This window comes from Hippichthys cyanospilos, chromosome 21 (genome assembly GCF_059441005.1).
Source record: "Hippichthys cyanospilos isolate Australia breed blue-spotted pipefish chromosome 21, RoL_Hcya_1.0, whole genome shotgun sequence".
Lineage (NCBI taxonomy): Eukaryota > Metazoa > Chordata > Actinopteri > Syngnathiformes > Syngnathidae > Hippichthys > Hippichthys cyanospilos.
In genome coordinates, this window is record NC_142389.1 from 6643216 (window position 1) to 6667335 (window position 24120).

The 24120-nt window shown below is 38.9% G+C and overlaps 1 protein-coding gene across 1 annotated transcript in view; it reads left to right on the plus strand.

Moving 5' to 3' along the window:
* Positions 1 to 24120, plus strand: part of ext1c (exostoses (multiple) 1c) — a 68430-nt gene that overhangs the window by 1727 nt on the left and 42583 nt on the right. The window contains exon 2 of the mRNA XM_088404440.1: positions 7080 to 8489. Coding sequence (XP_088260566.1) covers positions 7537 to 8489 — 953 coding nt within the window. The 5' untranslated portion in view covers positions 7080 to 7536. The remainder of the gene's footprint in view (positions 1 to 7079; positions 8490 to 24120) is intronic.

Consider the following 24120-nt stretch of genomic DNA (forward strand, 5'->3'; position numbering starts at 1 on the left):
TCAGGGGAGATGTGAGATTTCAGCAGGGTTTCTGTTGGTATATATTCAAATCTGCTTTTTAACGAACAAATCAATTTTCAAATCAAGAGCAGATTAATTGGAATATGAAGCAACTTAATGTGTTATAGTCTTTTCTAAGACATATTCCTTCAACCCTTGGCACACACATTGCAAACTATTGTTTCAATAATCAATTTGTCAGTTGATTATTCAGAATAGTCAATGAGTTGGATTAGAAAATAAGAAAATGTAAATTCCCATGTGTTTATCATTAAAAAAATGGACATAATTTTGATGAAAAACATGTTCCTGGTTCCAGTAACGTCACAAAACAGGCAAGTTGAACGATTTCATTGCAAATGTCTTATTTTGAATAAAAACAATCATCTGTCTTTCTAAATTTTGATCTTATAAAAAATTATTAGGCTATCAAAGAGTTTCAAATGTAATGCTGTGAGCATTGTATGTGTTAAACAAGGGTATCCCTTAACTGACAAAAATAGAAAAAAAACTGTGTTGAAAGGTAAAAGGGTGTGTGAAGCTTCAAATTTATGGCTGTCTGCATCGGATACGTCGGAATGGTGAAGGTGCCAAATGTCACAGAGTGGTTGTCTACATGCCTTTCTGGTTGACCCCCTTATTTATTTCAAATCTATGCTTTCTAGTAGTATAGAATTGCACTACGGCATACTAAGACGGGTCCTTAAGATTTTGTCGCTCCTGTGTAGTTAAAATAATATGAAGGACTTCTCAGTATGGTGCAGCACGTAATATTATTATTAACAGCTTGTGCTCATTCTTATCTTATTGATACTTAGTTTGGGATTATTTTGAATTGGATAAAGCGTATCTAATGTTGTGTGTCGTGAATATATGGAGTCTATAATTCTGCAAGGTTTTATGTGACGTTTAAAGTTTTTCATTATACCGAATTCTCCATCTTAAAGCAAAGATTGGATATTAAAGAGAAGTGCTTTTCATTCAGTTTGTCTCCCAAAGTAACAGACAATATGCCGTAATTATATTTGGCAATGGATAAAAACTCGCTTGTTGTGTGTTTTTGATGAGGAAAGACTTCCCTGGAATAAAGTGTTGTCATTATCTGGGATGCTGTGGCGGGGCTCTCGTGGGAAGGCGGATCCCGACAGCAAGCGGTGCACGGATTCCCTCTGATTGATGAGATGTCGCTTTGGATGTGGCAGCTCTTCATCAATGGGAATTTTACGTCCATATGATGTTTTGTAACACCCCCTTGTGCAAAGAAGGGGATTGGCTCTCGTCCAGGTGTTCACCGATATAGATGGCGCTCGCTATTTATATTGCAAAAATGAATCTTTCTATTGCTTTGAGCCTCAGTGGCTCCCATGTGTGATCTGCATGTTTAAGATCATGTTCAGACAGAAATTGAAAGCTTTAAAGATACCATAATCCATGCAAAGGAAGGTGGACCTTTTTCTTTCTAATGCAGGATTTCTCAAATATTGGGGCGGGGCACGTGGGGGGTGGGGGGCCGCTCGAAGGAATGTCGGGCGGGGGCTTTGTTTTTGTCATGTGAAGTGTGAGTGCATTAAAAAAGGATTGGCATCATTTTCTTTTGTTATTTCAGGCACTGTGACGCACTTGGTAATTTATTTCAGTTTTAGACTAACCTGTAACCTGTATAAAGCCTCCAAAAAAGCATACAGGACAGTAATCCCTTGTTTGTCGTGGTTAATGGGGACCAAAACTCCCCCGCGATAAGTGAAAAACTGAAGTCGCATCACCCCCCCCCCCCCCCCCCCCCCCCACACGGAATATTCATGCATGTGTGTGTGGGTACCTGAATTTTTCAAATGTGAAGTTTTTATCCTTTACATGTTTAAGAGAAATATCAATGCAGTACACATATTTACTTAAATCTTAAATTATTAAACCTTATAGAGTAATCGTACTGTTAAGACTTAATGTTTCCATGTCTTGGCTGCACATAATCTTGTAGGAGTGCCCTGATTGACAGATTGACTGGCCACTCAGGTGAGAACAGTACTACTTTTTTTTTTTTGTCATTGCACAGGATGTTCTCCGAGTCAATCAAATCTTTGTATATTTTCTTATCTTCACCAGGTGTTGACCGTATCAATGTCAAGGTCCGATTGTTTGGAGGTCGATCTAATTATGGTTGCGTGCCAGGCTTCACGGATGAGATGAGCTGAATGTTTGATGAAATCCGCTTGGAGCTGTTGGACTCGTTGACCAACCGGACACTGTGTATATTCTCGGCTTTTATATTCGGCGCATGCTCTGAGGTGGTTGTCAGTTACTCAGATTCAGCTGGTGTGTTAGCAGTATCGACCGTTTCACTCAGGCGGCGGAGGCATCCTCAAGATTCTTTGTTTCTGCTCATCTGCGCTGCGTTAATTAGCCCTCGTGGCGTTGAAGTGCAGCATATTGTTTAGACTTAATTCATCAACCTCAGCGTGTACAAAACTTGGATAAGCACTGCAGGGGGAACAGTTGTGGCTTGACTTGAACATCATGTGAACTTTTCAGAGTAGTAATTAGTAATAGAAATATCACGAGTTCAAATGAAAACTGAAAGAAAATATGGAGTTTGTAAACGTTTGATATCAACCAATACAAAAGCATTTTCTCCTTAAGAGGATGCATATATAGAACGTTTTTACTCAGTAATCCGCATGAATTCTTTTGATCTTACTTGTGACATATTCTGTTGAGGATTTACATACAGTAGGCTACCAATTTGGGCACCTCTGCAATTACTCGGCTCAGTCCAGCTCCCCTTTAGCTCCCCGCGCTACCGTCACATCTGAGGCCTTTAATCATAGTGTTTAATTTTAGCCGGGCCTCGCCGCAAGATTTGTGTTTTTCCTCAGTACACCTCATTTCGCCGAAGTAATACGTCGGCAGATCTTAGCCAGTTAAAACACGGCGCCAGATGTGTGTTGGGATTGAGTTTGAACACACACTCGGCCAACACAAAGTCACCTAAATACTTGCTGCTGTTTAACAATGGTATGAGTCAAGCTGATTTTAGGTGTAACCGCTCAAGATTTAGGACTGCCACGGTAGGCTTCCATCACTGAGATAGAGTGTCTGAGGCAGGGCTGTCAAACATGTTTCAGAGAGGACCGCATCGTTGCCATGGTGGCGCTCGGGGGGGCCTTATAACTGTGAAACCACATACATGTGTAATCGCTGGGGGTACACCAAAAATCACCTTGGGTTTAAGGTCAATTTTCAGTTCACAGTGGGTGTAATTAGGGAAGTTGATGCAAGCATTTTTTTGGTTTTCTTTTGTGTCAAGAGGAATACATTTAACTCTTTCAGTGACAAGCGTTATCGGAAAAGGAAAACTCTTTCATCTTTCTCAATCGTCTTTCAGGGCCAACAGAATATTGTGTGCTATGTCGAGTTAATATGGGTGGTATCATATGACGGAATGATTTCCAATTCTTAAAATTGCATGTAGGTAATAGCTTTGTTATATGTGTGGAAACACTGCCATCCAATGGTCACAGTTAATACTACAGTGCTCAATTGGCTGTACCGTATACGTCTTATGTTTTCATTGCATTAGAAGTCACATTATTTTGATGGTTCATCAAAATAAATAAATAAATAAATAAATATATATATATAAATAAATAAATATACATATATATATATATATATATATATATATATATATATATATATATATATATATATATATATATATATATATATATATATATATATATATATATATAAACTAAATATTACAAAGATATAGGCTGTTAAATTTTTAACGTCATTAACTCTTTCACTGCCATGGTTGAGAATTATCCTCTTTTAAAATAGGAATAATAATAATAATTAAAATCCACATAAAATATGTTTTTTATGGAGGGTAGCTGACAACCTTGACTAATTCTTACCTAATATAAGCCGATTGAGCACAGTTTTAATTTTGTCCATAATATATTTGAATTTTAACTGCTGTTCAAATTGCGGTTTCAGTGGTGTAACTTGACGTCTTGCACCACACAATTGATGGTCCCAACCTCATTCATAACACCAGAAATTTTATTAATTAACCCTGATGAGGCACACCAAGTGAAGTGAAAACCATCTAGCCGTCCATGGGTCCATCTTTCGATCTGTCTATCCATCTATCGATCTTTGTCTCTCACTGCAAAGGTCTCTGCTAATCTGCACAACACTTGCAGAAACCATGTAAACACAAAAGAAGCCCGAAACCAGGATAAAAACAATCCTCTTGAAATGCAATTGGAAAATTGTAGCCCTGAAGGTCAAGATAAAAAAAAAGAGATTGGATCCACCCTCCACCTGTGAAATATTCATCATGTACCGCATTCACTATTCTCCACCCATGTCACATGAAGACAAGAAGCATTGCATTACCATGTAATTCAGGAATACATATTACATATGAATAATTTTATTGGCTTATTGGGATTCACCCTATGACAAAATGTACAATTCCCGCACCAGCGCTCACCTCACCTTGAACCGCTTCTCTCCACCTTGACGCCTCTGCGCAATTTATTGAGCCTCGTGGCTTGTCCTCCAGTGCTTGTCGCCACCATAATGGTGCGTGATTGATGTGTAACCCGCAGACCTCTGCCGCTACTTAGAGCCAGGTACTTGCGGCCATTCAAAAGTGCGTCTGTCCTCGCTAATTTGTAGCTCCGAGGAAGTCGCTATGAGGCTGCCGCATGTATCATGTAAAATAGATGAAGTACATGAGACATCAATGTGTTAACTGTTGATAGAGAAAAAAATATTACCGAAAGTCAAATAACACATTGCAATGTAGTGTTTGCGTTGCACAGAAATTCACCACTTAACAATATATTTCCATCCCGACTTGTGTGCCGAATTGAGCACCACACCCACTTAAACTTCAAAGGGGCTAAACACTGTGTTTTGTTTGACTTGTTTATGTGCGTCAACAAATATGGAACAGCAGTCGCTGAAAATATATCAGAAATGACAGCTATGCCAAAGCCATAGCTGCGTTTGAAAGATCACAGAAGAGGGAGGGACAGTTTTCTATTTCAAATGCATTAAGTATAACGAACAGGGTCTATAAATAATATAAATAAACCTCATTCAAAGGTAAACATCTTTTTGAATACTTTCCAGTACTTTAGCAGAAGTATTGATACTTCTATAATGAATTCCACCGCATACATACAAATATCAAGGCTATAGTATAGTATCGTAGTATTTGTAGCTCTGAGTGCTATTTATGAAAAAGTCACACATGGAAGCAAGTTACCGTATTTTCCGCACTATAAGGCGCACCTAAAAGCCTTAATTAAAAAAAAAAAAAAGAAGCTGATGATGCGCATTATAATCAGGTGCGCCTTATATATGGATCAATATTGAGATTGGGATTCGTAGATGGGGAGTGACGTGATAAAGTAAGCTTTACCTGTTTCTTTTGTGTGTTTACAGTTGAACAAGTTCGGTCATATTGACATTGAGTTATTATGCTATTGAGAGTTTAGAATTATTATTTGAGTTATTATTGTTATTACTTTGAGTATTACCATATTGTGATTGAAAAAGTTTTAAAATATGTCATTGACTGGGGTGCGCCTTATAATCCAGTGCGCCTTATATATGGAAAACGTTTTAAAACATGTCATTAATTGAGGGTGCGCCTTATAAGCCGGTGTGCTTTATAGTGCGGAAAATACAGTACACGGATAATCTAATTTCGTCAAAGGGATTTCCCATCAAAGTGAAGCATTGAAAGAAGACACTGAAGCTGAAATTTCACCCTGATGGTGACGACATGTCAATGTTCAACATTGCACAACTGAATTATCGCGCCATTCTTTGGCTAAAATACCACAAGAAATGCATGGAAGAAAATGACCTAAAAATAATCAGAATACCGCACAAGGGTTCAATGCCCTGTCGATACAAAAAAAGTCAAACGTATCAAATTGTTATCCGGAGTGTTCACGACCGTTGTTGGCAATAGCGGCTTCATTCATATCAAACAAGGTATTATTTAACCAAGTTGCTCACACGGTGTGGCCGCCATCATTTCTTGGCCGGAGTAATGAGGAATGTGAACGAGTGGTAGAGGACGTAGGCAGGTGAGTCCTGAAAGCTGCCTTTGTGTGGAAGCTGGCAGCGGGAACACTGTCCTCTACTGTGAGCCCCCCAAAACACACACACTCACACACATACTGTACATAAAGAGTACAGCGCATTGACAAAAAATGTTGACCGTTAAGAATTTAACAGAAAAGATGAAGCGAATAGAGGTTCCCTTCTTTTCTTTCATATTTCCCGACGTCACGTTTACTCCGGTCTGTGCCATGGAGGGTAGTAGTTAAAACCACATTTTAAAGCACAAATGGAAAAGCCAGTTGCAACTACAGGAAAAATGGAAAAGACGCTGATTGTATTTTTAATAAATACCAGTACATACTAGATGTATTTTTTATGTTGAATTCAAAATCCCATTTGCATGTTTTAGATTCAAAAATATAGGGCAGATGCCATCGAGATTTTTTTTTCTTTTCCCAAGGAATTCTGTGGATACTGCATTTAAATTTACTGCAATTTGGGCTTTAAAATATACTTTGGGTTGACATGGGTCGAAAACATTCCAAACATCCTTTTTAAGTTATTTATTACATTGCATACAACCTAATAATGAAAAGTTGTACAATGGCATATTGCGAGATTTGAATGGCATGAAGATGCAATCTTTTTTCCTTTGGCTGTTTTGTTTTGGCAATAAAATACTCAAGGACAGTTTGTAGATGCTGCTGCTGCTAAATAGAAATGCATTTCCACTATCACGATTTGTAGAGACATTTCAGTAAACTATTCAGTAAAAGGAAAACTCAGCTGTAGCTGAAAAACGAACTGGACGCTCCTTTTAATTTTACATTTGCATGCTGGATCATTATTTTATTGCTGTCTCCGCGGTTGTCATTTGATTTCCTTCGACTTAAACGCGAGGTTCTGTTGAACAAATGAAAAGGTCTCTGTTTGGTGGCGACTTGCTGCGTACTGATCAGTATTCTTGTTTGTTTGCTTCTCCAAAGGAGGGGCCTGCCGACAGCAGTTGCGCCAGGCACCATGAGGCAGCGAGCTTGGCCGGAGAGAGTGAAGAAATCGCCCTTCATTCCTGTCGAGCGGACCGCGTCGGAGAAGAAATGCACACGGCGTGGGCAGAGGCTGCGCATTCCACAATCCAGACTAGAGAAGAATACTGGCATCTGAGAGTTGACGCCAAATGGGAGAGACACTCAAAGACTAACGGAGGGGAGACGGTAACTTGGATTGTGTCATCCTAAATGGCAACGTGGACCGGGCCACACTTGGAGGAGGCGGTGATGTCCTTGTTAACGCATTGCCCTCCTTTGGAAGCTCCTTGTTAGAAGTCACTATTTTGGCTCGTGCCCCTGTGAGGCTTCCAAAGCTGAGGGGCAAAGGAGACAAAAAAGAAAGCGAGCGATAGACTAGAGAGACAAAAAAAAAAAACGATTGCGACAAGCCCCCATGCAGGCGCGTAAGAAATATGTTCTGCTGGGCTTGTGTACGTTCTGCTGGCTGGTTCTCTTTTACTTCGGTAGGGGAGTCCGGCTACCTGTACGTCTGTTCCGGATGCTGACGGGCCAGCAGGGCGAGGTAACGCGCCCCTGGCCCAACTGGACCGACCGGGCCTTACTGCCCTGCTACGCTCACCTGAACGAGCTCCAGACAGACCCCGGCACGTCCGAGGCGCCCCGACAACGGCGGCAAGCGTGGTCGGTTATTTACAAGGACAGCCACTGCCGCATGGAGACTTGTTTTGACTTTTCCAGGTGTCGGCGTAAAGGAAGGGAGGGCTTCAGGGTGTACGTATATCCGACGGAAAAAAACGAGCACGTTTCGGAAAGCTACAAAAAGATCTTGACATCCATAGCCGAGTCGCGTTACTACACTTCGGATCCGCGTGAAGCCTGCTTGTTTGTGCTCGGGATCGACACCCTGGACAGGGACCAGCTGTCAGGACAGTTTGTGCCCAACGTGGACGAACGTATTCGCGGTTACCCTCTTTGGAACGATGGGCGCAATCACCTGATCTTCAACCTTTATTCGGGCACCTGGCCCAACTACACAGAGGACCTGGGTTTCAACATAGGCCAGGCCATCTTAGCCAGAGCCAGCCTCAACACGGAACATTTCAGACCCGGTTTTGACATCTCCATCCCGCTCTTTTCAAAAGACCACCCGCAGAAAGGCGGAGAACGAGGCTGGTTGGTCAGGAACACCACGCCGCCTCGGAGGAAGTACCTGCTGATGTTCAAAGGGAAGCGCTATCTGACGGGCATCGGGTCGGATACCCGAAACGCTCTCCATCACATTCACAACGGGAAGGACATTGTGTCCTTAACCACGTGCCGTCACGGGAAGGACTGGGAAAAGCATAAAGATGCCCGTTGTGACCACGACAACTTGGAATATGAGAGGTAAGACTTTTGTCATAATTGTCATCAATCAATGGTTTTGCTGTTTTATTTTTTTGAACTTTTGACGTCCGTGCTGCTTTATTGGTACTTGACGACAAATCAACAGTCGGAATGGCTTGATACTACTTTTTCATATCGATATTAGCCTTAACCTTTGACTGATACTATTCTTACTCTAAAAGTAGTTTCTATTACGAGGAAAACATTTTCACTCCGAATACAAATGCGATATTGCAGCCGATACTTCTGTCTATCGGCGGAGATTTGAGTTCTCGAGAGATATAATCCAATTGTATTGAATCCCAACTGAAATCCAATGTCAATATTGGATCAAAAGACTCATAAGTAATTTGCTTGATATTTACGTTTACAAACGCCACGTTCGCTTTTCAACAACTTTGTGCTGAAGATACATGATTTCTTTTGGGCTTCGGAGTCGGATCCAATACGGCCATTTTGAAATGGATCGGACTCCATCCCGATCCAGCATCTGCGGCGTGCAAACACAACTGACCTTGAAACGGCAGTTAGTCGATGTCTCCTACCGCACTCCTTCTTTAGGCTTGTTTACTTTGGGGGTGGGCAGCAAAGTGATGAAACTGCTTCAAGTGCAATGAATGAGCTCATTTATTCCAGCGAGCTCAGTGAGACACTGCAACGGTGTTGGGATGAAGCGCACAGAAGAACACTGGCGGGACTTGTGCCTGTCCCGTGTGGTGTTCCGTCGACGCGTGAATGGCGGAGGCGATGTGACATGAAGGAAATACAGAAATGTCTGAAGGACTTCTTTTTGGCACTCGCTGGTGTGACTCCTCGTGAAACAGAGTGGGTGAGGGATGTGTGCAAAGGGAGGAAAAGTGTGAAGGTGTTGCGCGCATGTCATTTTACATTCATTTCACTGTTGATTGACAGCGACATTGATCAAATGCAATATGTTAAATTATAGCCCTCAATCTATTTTGATGAACATGTCATTGCAGCCATTGTACCCCAAGGGTACAAGTCCCTTTCTTGGTCTATAGACTTCTTCTTCTTTCTTCTTCTGATGAGCTATCTATCAAAAACTAGCAAACGCATCCGTATAATCACTGCTATTCTTGCCATGAGCTTTTGTCCATGTGTCACAGTTAATGAGGTTCTTAGAAGGTGGTACCAGGTTAATGAGCGGATGCATCTGCTCCGGCGGCAGATTAGCCTGGAGGGACTGGGACAAGACTGCCAAACGGACAAGTGGGAGGGGTAGAAAAGGGCGGGGAATGAGGATGCTAATATAGCTCAGACTCAGACTATATATATATATATATATATATATATATATATATATATATATATATATATATATATATATATATATATATATATATGGTATGGTATGGTATGGTATGGTAATATATGGTATTAATTTAAGGTTTTTTTGGTGGTGCACCAGTTAGGAGGATAACATTGCAAAGCTTTATCTAGAAGCGGGAGTTTCAATGTTGACATAAACATTCATTAATTTTGACAAAAAGCTGAAAGAAAATACTTGGGCAACAAGAGCTGGGATGTGAGTATGTGTCCAAATTTGTGTGCGTGTGCATGTATGTGCGTTCATGGATTATGGATGAGATTTGCGAAAACTGAACAAGTAATAGAAAAGAGACAAATAGAGGTAGGACGCGTGCACCTCAGGCATCAAGTCGAGGAAGGCAGAAACGGAACAAGTCATAAGATAAAGATATTACGAATAAAAGCAAAAAAAAGAAACCTTGTTTCCTCAAGCAACTTTAAGAAAATGCAAGAATAAACCGAGACACAAGGTTGACAATGACTGAAAAACCGTGGTGGAAAACAGGAATAGGACGAGGTGGGAGAGATTGAAGCACAAGAGAAGCTGTGCCGCAGCCCGATGGCCTCGTTTTTTGTCACTTTGGACGATTCTCTAAGAAAAGTGAAGAAAAGCATATGTTGTACAGTGAATGCAAATGAGCTGCGCGGGGGGAAGGGGGGGGGGGGGGGGGTGTTGGTGTGGTGACCGAGATACTTAGAAAATGCAAAAGAAGAGCGTGTACCAGATTTGAATTTAGACCTGAATGTGCAAGTGATAACAGGCAGATTAGAACACATGGATGAGAGTGACAGATTAGTGGAACAGAACAAGAGCGCTTGGAACGTCACCAAAGTCGATCTTGCTCCACCAACAACTGCGGCTTGACATTTAGAACTCGTGTTTCTTTTGAATTAAAAAGTCAAGTAAAACATGCATTTGCAACCATAAATGGAAGAATCGAACCAAAATGGAAGAAGCACTGACCACCCCTCACAGTAACACTAGAGTACAGTTAATACTCTATTATTGCATAGAAACATTATATTTAAAATGCTACGAGGCTCATATAAACACTGTATTTTTCCCGTAACAAGTTGTAAATGCGTGTGTCATGACCTGTAAGTGGTAAATAACAATGTGAGCAAGTAAAGGGTTTTTGGCAAGCCAAAATTAGGAACGCGGCAGCCCACTGTAATTAGGGTAAGTGAAATTGTATCTCTGAAGATTGTGCGGTCTCTCTCTCCCTCTATGTGCTTGTGTGTGTGAAGTATTTCTGCGGCCCCCATTCAGAATATTTGGAAAAGAGAGGAATCATTGTAATTGTGTGGCCCTTGAACACACTATTCTTCGTTGTTGCCCTCAATAGATTACCAGACAGCTCATACTTTGGCTCTCACACATCAGTTTTTTCCCTGTAATTGTGGTTCTGTATGTATATATATATATATATATATATATATATATATATATATATATATATATATATATATATATATATATATATATATATATATAGGGAAAAAGGGAAAAAGGCTTTGTTTTTATCCTACGAAGTATAATTGCAATAAAATACTTTTTTTTTTTTTATTTAAGTTTGACACTTTGATGCACTTGGTTATTTTTTTTTTCAGTTTTAGACTAAGCTGTATGTAACCTGTATAAATGCTGTAAAAAAAACAGTAAAGTTGTTGAAAGTTGATTTATATTGCTTCCATTTGTCAATGTTAAAAAAAGATAATTTTAGATATACTTGTACAATTTTGTTTACGATGTTTTCTCTTTTCTACGGGGGGCTTTGCAAAATATAATTAAGAGGCACTGATATAGAATGGCGAGTTTAGTTTTAAACAGTGCCTTCATTTGCGTCTGAACAAGATCGAGTATTAACAGGCTGTTCAACTTATTCAGACTTGTGAGTGTTATTGCAGTATGTTATCGGTAGGTACAGCTGAAATGTGGTGGTGTTTTAAAAAAAAAAAAAACTTCAAAAACACTAAAGCCGCAAAAAGTGAAGCACAACGTGGCCCGGGTACACTGTCCTTATCTTTTTCTATAAAGAAAATTTTAAGACCCATTTAAAAGAGCTAATAATAATAGCATTGAGTCCGAGCATTCCAGCATTTGAATTGAGATCTTGTTCTGACCGCCGCTATAAAGCAAACAGTGAGAGATGTTTCATCTTACGTCCAAAAGAAATGCTCGTGCGGTCACAAAAACAGAATAGACTAAAGGAAAATAATAAATCAGCATGCAAAAGCGCTTACTATTGACTTAGGTTTCTACTCCCTTTGCTCAGACTGCGGCTTCCCAAAGTCCAAAAATAATGTTTGATGCCTCAATCTTAAAGGAACATAAAATGTCTCTTCCTTGTGGCTTTTTCAATGGTTGCATATTGTTAAAAATATTGCATTGCCTGTTGCATTTTCAGTCTGACTCTGTCCAGTCTTATTCTTCCACGTCTCTAAATAGCTTGTATTTGTCGTTCCACTTTGAGGGCATTAAAGGTGACACTTACCTTGTGTTTACGTTTAACACTTGTAGAACCAATTGCATCGGCGCCAAACAAGAGCACGCGGGGCCGGATTAATGCTCCGGCTTGTGCAGGCTAATGTCCCAACTGCCTTTCTGTTACGGGACCCAGAAAGGGGCATTACTATACCAACATTAAAAATATTTCATCCAAATGAAAAAACGTTTTGTGCGTCTGCATCAAAATATATTCAATTTTCACGTTTGAAAACTAGCCACGTGTTTGTGTGCTATGGGTATCCCCCCAACTTTTCCACGCTATTTGAACTATGCATTGACAAGGGAAATATTTGTAGTGCTCGACCCAGCACGATGTGGATGTGTGCGACTTCCTACCCTTGTCACTATGTAACTTCCCTCCCCAACATCCCATGTGTCTTGCTGTCTCTTAACAGTTGACTGCAAGTCTCCTATCATCTCGCTCAGTTCCAGTATGAATAATGTAGCAGCAGCTTCCACATGAAGTCAAACTTTCTGCTCTGGAAGACTTTACACACACTTGCCTCACACGCAGTAGTGAGTTGCACATTATGTGCTCAGTGCTACCAAAGACTGACACAAAAGAGATGTTATTTTCTAATTCTTCCTCTAAATTTCTTTTAAAGTGATCTATAATTCATGGGAGTACAGTGCGCCCCCGTGTTACGAGATCAAATTACTATGTTAAATAGCCAATGGGTTTAGAACCCCGGGTAAAAACATCAAAATTGTACATACATATTACAAATTGGTACAAAAATTGTATAGTACGTGCTGCTTGTATATAATATACATGTATACAATCAGAAAACATGATAAATAAAAAATATAGAACGGATTTATTTACCTTTGAGTGGTGCTTGTTATGCCCATATTCCCTAGTAAGGCTAACTTCGTATTTTTTGATTATCTCCAGCATCGTTTCCATATTAATCATCATTTACTTCTCTCTTTAACATCACTAGCAATCTTGGGACCCATGGCTAACCCTTTCAACTTTGAATTAAGCAGTAAAATACTATTTTCTAAGCACTCACAATCGAACAAAGCTTTACCGTTCCGACATTTTGAAACGAGTGAGGCCGACCAAGAGCAGACCAGCATTTCCGTGAGGAGATGCTGACCAATCGCAGAACAGAATTGTAGTGACGCGTTGCAGTGACGGCAACTGAAAATAAGTGTAATTGCCTAAAAACGCCTGCAGATGGAGACGAAACAACACAAATACAGCCAAGCCCCTAGGGTCATGACAGTTGTTTTTGTCGCAAAACAGGGAAAGTACCATAAATAGGGGATGAAAAAACTCAGTATTCCACGTTGCAACATAAAAATAACGTGAGCCAGGGTCGCTGTAACACAGGGGTCCCCTTTAGTTTTAAATTTGACAGTTATAGCAATTTCAATAAAGCGATTTTTAAAAATTTTGAGATCCCATTTGACATTTTATTTTTCAACGGTGCACATAGTCTACTAATCCCTAATTTTCATACATTTTGCATACTATTTGAACCTTTTTGGCTACCGGGAAATGAAAGTCGAAACTTTCAAGTGCTTATTTTTGTAGAAATCCCAAAATGGACATTTTTGTTGAAAATTCATATTTTTGTCGACTCCAAATTAAATCTCCCCTATATAAGCCTGGTTATGTGTGTTTTTTTTTTCCCCTCTATCTAATGATTACACAATATGTCAAATCTTTCCGCTTTAATATGAACTGACTGTTTATTAAAATTGCATTACACCCTGTGTATTGAGATGCATAGTGAATTGTTTGTGATGAGACAATATTTATTCAATGTTATTGATCATTTATCCTTTCCTCACATTCCAACTAATTTGACATATTTTCAAGGTCCTCTGCCATCTGTTGGTTCCAACTTCTGCAATTAGACTCACCACTGTCAATCTGCAGGGATTTGAATCTTTTGCCTGAGGCAGTTTTATAAATCATTCACGCACATTTTATGATGACATGGATCATTTATATAGTTTCTTTTTCCAGCCAGTACAACTTGGTAAAGGGTAAAAAAAAAAAAAAGAAAAAGGAAATGCATCAACGTTCCCATGTTTCTGTTGCACTGTATGCATGATAGCTTGTGAAGATAACAGATTTACAATTTGAAAGCCGCCAAGAGCCCTGCAGACTTTTGTGGACATAAGCAAACACTATTGAATGCTTGAAATGAAATATGGATGGAAAGTGATCTCATCTGTGTTTGACTTTCACAAACTGCTATCCTAAGGCCTTGATGGTGTTGTACAAACAGATTTTTAGATCCACTGCAAACCCATTCCCAATTATTCAGCTCTCTGCAGATATAATCAAGAAACGATATATTGCTTCAGCTTGAATGAACTTCCTTTATGTCAATCTTGTCAGCTTTGAAAGGTTTTAGCCAGTCAAGAACTCTTGATTGTATGCTACACATGATCCATAAGAGAATACTTGAATTGATTGATTGGTGGATGATGGATAGTGAATTATTCAGTGATTGTCATCATTTAAATGGGATAAATAATGACAGAATATAACGTTTCATCCAAGAATTGATTCAACACATTTAGCTTGATGTTGAACACAGAACTACACGAGAAGTAGTTTTGCTTACATCATCACACAATAGCTCACAGAATGGTGGGTTTTATCACCAGGGATGGGAACTGTTAGGATTTTTGTTTCTGTATTTCAAGAACGCATTGTTTTTGTCACATTTGTGTCAACATTATTGTTTAAGTTCTATTTAATCTTTTCCTTTCTCATCGTTTTTTAATTTGCTCGGTGGGTCATTCACATGGAAATAATGTCATCTATGACGATTCCTGATGTGTAGAAACGACAAGGCGTTTTCCTTTTATTATGAATCATCGTGCTTATTTTAGTTGTCATTTTGCTCCTGCATAATATGTAAAAAATGATTTGTCAGAGAGGAAAAAAATGAATCATTCATTATTGCTGCCAAGAGGCTGAAATTTTGAGACAAATTTTGGGCAAATGTGGTTCTCAAAAACACAAATAGAAGTGCAAGAATAATTGGTTAAATTAAATAATTATCTATTATTGCAATTGGCTAGCGAGCAGTAGCATAAGTGGTGATAGAAAACGGATGATGTCAATTATTTGAAATTTGAATGATTGTTGCATCTATAGCTTGAATCAAAACGATTGAACACACATATATATATATATATATATATATATATATATATATATATATATATATATATATATATATATTCAATCATTTTTTTACTTTACAATTAAATACATCAGTACAGCAGTACTTTGCGAACCAGTCAAGACCAAAACATTGCATTTTTCGAAAATAATAACTGTTCTCTTCACTCCTCCATATTATTAATAAATACTGTAACTACGATAACTGATTCAAATCTTCTTACTGAGCCCTAAAAAGGCAACGCTCCAATCTAAACATCCTCACATGGACATCATTCAAACTTTTCACACCACTACCTTCTTCTGTTGACATCTCCTCACCAGTATAGTTCGCTCGCTCTCTCGTACACGTCAGATGCTTGTCATGGATCGCGAAGAAGAAAGAATTGCTTCAGGGCTCTCACACTTGTGTGGTTAACTACCTAATGGGTGTCCATTCAGGGTCCTAATCGGGCCCTTCATCAACCTTGGCCAACGTTGGCGGGATCATAGCAGGAAAGGCCTCTGGCAAGCTTGCTTGCTGTTGTCCGGGCCAACTGGAGCGGAAAAGGCTTTGACAATGACAATACAGTTCATTGGGAGGTGGAGGAAGGCAGGGATGGAGCAAGACATGTCTAATTCCTCACGCACTTAAGGGACAGGAACCCGGTGTCCTGTTTTCACTTTGTTTATTTAGCAAGATGGCATTGAACTTTTGACCCTGAGTGTTGTTGTACCTGTGTGATCACGGTTTTGCAATTTAGAAAGCAAAAAAAATGCTGTTTGTCAATGCATCAAATAAAAATGTATAGTCTTTGTTTAGGGTTTGAGTTTTTTGATGGTATTGATTTTATTATCGCCTGTCATAATTCAAGCTATTCATCCACCCCGTGGCTAAATAATAGCTGTTTTCGGAAATGAAATTCATTTGATAAAAACATTTTTCATGGCCAATAAATTGTAAAAACACAACAGCCAATCACAGCTCAGCCTCTGTACATCACATGGCCAAGCTGAGCTGTGATTGGTCTATACCAGGGCCTTGATAATTTAAGGTCAATTTCAATCGACGGCAGTGAACAAATATTTTTCAAAAGGTAATAATTGTATGTGAAAATGGGCATTTAATAGTTTTTGAGAATTTTGTGTTCTTTACACCCTATAGGTTTGAATTAATAGTTTATGAGTAATATATTTGTAATTTTTCTTATTTAAAATTATACCTGTAACTAACATGTGGTTAGTTATTTGAAATTGACAACGGAGAAAAAGCTAACCAAAAAGATTAGCTTCGGTTATCGATTTGGTCCATAAAATGTCAGAAAAAAAATATTAAATAATGTTGATAATATCCTTATAAATTGAAAATGAGTTATTTTTAGGCTGTCCTTAAGAATATTTGGACAATTTTTAAATGAAATCAGGTGTTGAAACGATTAATCAATAATACATTCATTTGATATTTGTTTCGTTTCCGACTAATTGCTTCATTCATTCGTTACAATATTTAATATTGCATAGTCTTCATAATCTGGATCCCTGAAAGGTTCAAAGGGCTCACTGCTGCAGCAATGCTTCACTAATCTGATCTACAGTATAGACAAAGGTTTTAATAACCATGTGAGGCATTGGGGTTAAACTGGTATTTAAATGAATGGGCCATCCTTCATCTTTAGATCTTTAACTAGTATCAGCAAATCCGGCATTTGTTACATTTGGCCTCAGTGGCTTGTACCTCCCCCTCCATAGTGACCTTTGAGTTAGGTCATTGTGTACTCTTTTGGGTACAACAGACTAACACGCTTCTTCCTCAGGAACACATTGAAATGGCGTAAGCAGTCTATTAAAGGCACTTTGTTGAATTCTGACCTGACATCAATGTTACCCAGCAGTATTTCTATGAAAGGAGTACAGTGGGTACGCTAATCAAGAAGGTAGGCTATTTCAAAAAATGTGGAGAGTACCAGAATTACATATATGGGGAAAAATGCTTATCAGAGATCGCGTCGAGCTTTGGCTTTCTTCGAGTCACACAATTATAGAGGAAGTCCAAAATGATCTTTCTAATAATATGTTCTATGCACCCGTTCTAATCTAAACACAGCAATCATTAATATTACATTGGTGGAATATGAATTAAGCATTTGCTGTTAGTCATCATAAGGGGGCGGCCATTTTGCCATTAGCTGTTCAAAGACATTTAAATTTTAACGACCACCTGAAAATGGGGTTGGCACTTTTTAGTTCAAACCTTTAATCTGTACACAAAAGACTTTTCACAAAGAGAAAGCACTGAAAGAAGACACCAGGGAGCTGAAATTTCACCCAGATGATCAAGTCATATCAAGTTGTCAACAAGTGCAACACGGCAATGACCACTTAGTTAACGAGTGTGTAATATCTTGTAAACATATTACCTGGCTAACCCGTCATCAATCACAATTACCACCATTGCACTAGGGATTACCATTTAGGGTCAACAAGGACTAACTACCTTTTAGTTCACACAAACATATAGTTATACATACATTACATATGTAATTGTTTCTTTAAGATCACTTACAGACAATGCTTCAACAATAATTCTAAGAGTGGAGCTGCCTGTTTTCTATGGTGAGATCAATAGGTTCCTGTTTTTTCTTCTTCATTTTCTACTCATCAGGCAAACTGGGAATGTTTCATGGTTGACTGTTCCGGCAACCTAGAACATTTAATAATCAACAAACTAGAAGGAAGACAACAAACCTTTTCTCGCAAGGAGAGCGGACAGGGACCTGCAGGGACCTTCAGATCTCCTTCCGGTCTAGTTACACTCTCTGTTTGACCCCCTTTTATTTGTTCCTGTTGGCCCTGGTTACAAAACCACTTGCTGCCTTGAATGATTAGGGGAGACATTATCGCAGCAAGGTAAGAAAACGGTGACACAAAAATATTTTTAGTAAAATATTTAGTAATCTATTTTTATTTAACCTATTCTTAAAGTCGACTTACCTGACTTGGTTGACTTTTTTTCCTAGCCCTACTCGAAAACATAAATATTATGTAATTTACGTCATATGGGCAAAACTATCCAAAGTTTGTTCCCCAATTAAGTCATATCGCGACACATCGCTACTGAAGTTGTCATCATAGCGGCTGTATTTACTTTTCAAATCATATTGTCGCAAATGTAACACAACAGATCTGTTTGATGAAACTCCTTCCAGCATCGCCTTAAGACACCACCAAAACAAAGCCTCCCTTGTCTCCTAAGAACAAAATCATTTTGAGCTGCACGCTTTTTGGGGGAAGTCTCGAGAGAATATTTAAACTTCTGTTTTCTTTCCTTATGCAGCCTTTTGATTAAGCGCATGTTTGTTGTGGTAAGCCCAACATCAGCAAACACGGGAGACAAAGTGTGCCGCAGTTAGGCGCTCTTATATTCCGCGCACAACTGAACTGAAGAACGCGCTGAACATCATGAATTACTCATGAGGTCTGCTGTTGAACTTTCGTTTAATGATAGCTGCACTGGGACTGTTCGGCACTCCTCTCCTGTCTCCTTCTTCATCACCTTTGATGAATGAGACGCAAGTTGTGATCCGAGCAAAAACTTCGCCGTAGTTGCTCTCGCGGCGGCTTTCAGTCATTGGGCGAAACCTACAGAGCGTAGTTGCTCCTCGCTGTGAGTGATGTATGGACTGGTGCGTTTCCTTGACAGGTGGTGGACTACAATCAACTAGCTAGCGAGAGAACAACCTTTGTCTGGTTGGTGCTCAGGTGTGGGAAAAACAGATCCTGACCCAACTGGTTCTAGAGTGTTCGGTATTGAACTTTAATGATAAATAGATTTTAAGTCGAACTTTTCTACTTTAGGTACTCAAAGCGCTTATCTCTAATGATTTATTTACCTACTGATGACTGAATGTTAGGAACAACTGGTGGTTCAGTGCCTTGCTCAAGGACACTTTGACGTAGTCACAGGGGTCGGGAGATCGAACTCACAACTTTTCGGTTGGGAAATGACTGCTAACAATGAGCCGTGCATCCACGTTATTAACACAATAGAAGTAAACATTTTATAGGTTTCACCTGACAATTAATTTCAAATTTGCATTTGTGGATTCCTTTTATAACGTAAATTGAAATGGTTTTTAAACTCGTGGGTAAAAAAAAACAATCAAACTAACATTTTGGGTTATTTATTTAAACCAGTGCTTAGCAATTATATTTTGCAAAGCCCCCCATAGAAAAAGAAAACATTTTGTGCCACCCCCACTTGCCACACCGACCATAAATAAGATTATTATTTATAGAATATATATAAGTATACCTGAAACTCTATCCCTTTTAACATCAACAAAAGAAAAAAGCAGTATAAATCAACCCTTGTGCATACATGGTACCAATATGGGACCTTTTCGATGATTCACATTGAAAAAAAAAACACTAGGGAGTTGAAATTTCATGCTAATTATATAATCATGTTAAAGTTCAAAATACAACCATGCTGCAAATTCTAAACTATTGCAGCTTGGCGTCCTAAATAATTATGACGCATATGTTCATGGGTACCAGGTTGGACAGAAACACACTCATTATAATCCATGTTTTTTCGATGGATGTTAAACCTATGTGTTATATTGCATTTCCTGTGACTTTTGAACCAAGTGCTTAAGGAATGGTTGAGATAGTCCAACAGATAGAAATTTCTTGATTGACTTGTATGTAACACTTTAAGGCAGTAGGTGGCGCCAAAGACAACTTAATGGTTATTTTTTTTTTTGTCCTCGCGTCAACTCCTACACGAGAACACCAACTTGCTTCAAACTAGTCTTCTTAAAATGAATGCACAAGGGTTAAACCCAGAATGAAATTCATAACACATTTAAAAAAAAATAAAAAATCAATGAAAAGTACTTTCAAAAGTAGATAGCACTTAATGGTGCCAGTGTCAGACACAGGTGCAGCGAGCCATTAGTTCATTACAAAACATGACATGAAATAGCACATAAAATAGCTGAGGCATTTAGAACCTACTGCTATCTTATGTTACAGTCTGTTGAGTTTACATGCAGGAATTAATGACAGCCGAAATACTGTGGTAGAACACTCCAAATTGTGCCGATTACGTTTGACTAAATCACTTTTCCCGCATTTGCATAAGACATGCTATTTGCGAAGCCATGCACTAATGACCAAACAAATTATATGCATGAAAGCTACAGCCGCATTTATTGTATTACATTGCGGATTCAGTGCATTAAGCTACTTCAGACTGCACCCGTTTACCATCTCCTCCCTCACAATACCCACGCAAGCACTTACACACTGTCACACTCCATCATGCTCTCTAATAGGGTGGAGGCTAATCAGAGGCGCTCCGTAGACAGCAGTAGGGTCAATCTATATTCCGTCTCTGCAATTCTACCTCACCCACTGGACCCTGATGAACTCCAGGGAATCCATACAACCAATAAATGTCTTGTGATCTATTAGAAGGCCTCCACAGAAGGCAATCCATACTGCAACAAACTCTAATTCAGACTATTTTGTCTGCATGTGGTCATTTTTTAATATAAGCTTTTATTGTATTTTTTAACTTTGGAAGGTTAATGCTTCATCACATGCATGCATCGTTGCTCCATATAGTTAATGGTGTTTTTGGGGGAAAATCGTTACCATATTTCTCAGAGTACATCGAGTGTTTTTCCCCTTATTTTCAACCCCATATTAGGGGGTCAATTTATAATTGCAAAACTCAAAACAGGCATATTTTCTCCATGTTAGTGTTTGAATAACATTAATTCGAATGAAAAATAACTAATATGTCATTTACAAGGCTTAAAATTATGTTTTATTATATATATATATATATATATATATATATATATATATATATATATATATATATATATATATATATATATATATATATATATATATATATATATATATATATATTACGTATACACCTCTAATTTGATATAGTGTGCATCCGTTTTAGAGCTAATTCCCTGTTGTCAACAACGAGGCTGACAATAGTCGGATTGATGCATTATGAAAAGGAAAAGACAGCTTGATTTTTCTCCTTCAACCCTTAAGGTGCTTGAACAACCCGTCATGGATGTCAGCAGGAGTGGGCAACGTTCCATGCGCTGATCTCACAACAGTTGTCACTTGAGTGAAGAAAGTTTGGGATAATATCCCAAGTAAGATGATCAGCAAATCATCTCCGAAGACCTCCATTTCAAACAGATTGGATGAGTCCGAAGATGACTAGTCGTGGAAGAGTAGTGAGGATGGTTTGCGCAAATGACGAGTAGTAAGGAGAAGGACGTTAAATGGGAGGAGCTATTTGGCGTGTCAGATATTGATGATTACTTTTAGGACGTTGACAAATTAATATTCAGCATGTTTAATATTCTGTATGTTTCTTCAACATTGAGGCATCTGTTTACATAACAACTGCAGCAGATGGGCTAGAATGTGCAGAAATATCAGTCCCATAAAACGTACGGTTCTATAAGCGTTCACCGAGCCAGATTGGTTTCCAAGGATAATGTAATGATGATTAAACTTGTGGCGGTTTTATTGATCTCGGTGGAAAAATTCCGGTAAGTAAGGAGTTATCCACAGGACAATTGTGGTAGGTGTGAGATCTAATATTCTGCGGAACGACTGAGTGGAAACAGTGTGCGCTGAGACCGCTCTTGACTAATTCCCAGTTCATTCATAAATAAGGAGCAGCACTCAGGAAGAAAGATAGCTTCAAGTTTGGAACCTTGTTAACAATTACTTATTGATTGTTGCTGGTTTTTTTCCATCGTCACACAGTCAATAGACTTCTAGACATGAATGTTTTACATGAAGGACTATTGGTGCATTGATTGTTTTGATTTTTACAAAATATATAGAGGTACTAGGAGGTCATCTTTATGGACTTTTCCTTCCAAAGATGTCTATTATGAAGGTGAACTGATTATAAGGTGAAATCGCATTTATGGCCAAATCATCTGCACCAGTCGGCCATTTTTTTATGAAAAAAAGAAATTTACTTGTGGCTCGCTATTTATTATCATCCTGTGAGGTTCCCCTAGAATACCGATGTGGTTTTGTAGGATGATTATTGGCTGAAATCCTGTCTTCTTTACGATCATGTTTGCTTAGAGAACTCACTGATGCCAACTGGGAGAAATAAGAGCGGGGAGCGTACTCGGGGCAGATACAAATTATTTGCTGCTCCTCTCTTTTCTCATTCCACCTCCTCCCTTTTTCTTGCGGTAATGCAGCATTGATCTATGCTGGGAAAGCTAATTCACTGAAGCCTTCTCCGCCTTATGCCCCGTCTGGAGCTGTTGACGTTATTCATCTCCTCGCTCCCTCGCTTATTGACTTTCTTGAAGCATCCCTGTTGGACTATTCTTGTCAAATATTGCTAACAATGGGAACGGCCATTGCAATGTCATCAAGAGAAAATAGTCATCGTGTGAATGCCGGAGCTACTTTTCAATTACGTCAACTTCAAATTCAAACTCGTGTCTACCAATCAGCCGCCTGCTCCTATTATCTCATGCCCAGGTTTTCCTTATTTGTCTCGTCAGTTTTGAGTGTATTTAGTTTCCTGTTTCCTTTCAGTTCTTGCCGGGTCATTGTCGAAGTGTTGGTATTGTGTCAGTGTTGCAGTCAGTTTTTCATCATCCTCGCTTTAAGCTTTTTTTTTTTTTTTGGTCATCACTATATTGAATTACTATTTTTGAGCACACCCTGCTTTCCTGCTTGTGGGTCCGCACCCTCTCCCAGCATGTTCTCTCATGACAGAATTCTACATTTTTTGGATGAATTCAATCACATTCAACTTAAAACTGCTTATCCCTACAGCAAAATGCTTTAAAAATACAAACTAAAAGCGGCATTTTTTGGTTTTATTCCCCTCTGATTTCCACATAGTTTAACAGATTCAAAACTTTGAGCATATTTCTACTACTTTTTTGTTAATTCAAGAAGACTCCAAGAAATTAAACTTTTTTTCATACCCTTTTCACATTTGATGATGAAGATTCAAATTGTTACTTAAAACTTTGAACTCTTATATAATGACGATAATACTCCCTAACATTCTGCACCATTCTACATTGTTCAGTACCACGACATGCTTCCATAATACCCCCAAAAAGTCAGCATCCACACACAATTTCTCCGGAAATTGCTTCATCTTGTTAAAAATGATGACTTGAGAGCACACCAGAGAAACTTTCCCCCACGGAATAATACAGGCAGAGATTCTGCAACCAAGCAAGTAACCCAGGCATTTGCCTAGCGCCCCGAGCTAGAGGAGACCCTGTGAGACGGATGCTATTGCCCCATATGATTGACAAAGCACTGCTTTGACACTCCGATGACAATGTGTCGCTACCAGGAATCCCCTCTGCATTGGGACTCATCCTAGCTGCCCTGAGCGACGGCAGCTATTAATCCATTTCAGCAAACTAAACGCCGCAATGACATGATGTCATTTAGAAATCTCTTACCAAGACCTGCTACTCTGAGGCTTGGGGTACAACAACAAAAAACATGAATCAAACATCTCACTCACGTCATGTCAAATTGGGACAGTATTAATTGAAAATGTGTGTATAAATGAAAAAAAATACTGCTCATTACTAGGCAAGAATAGTAGA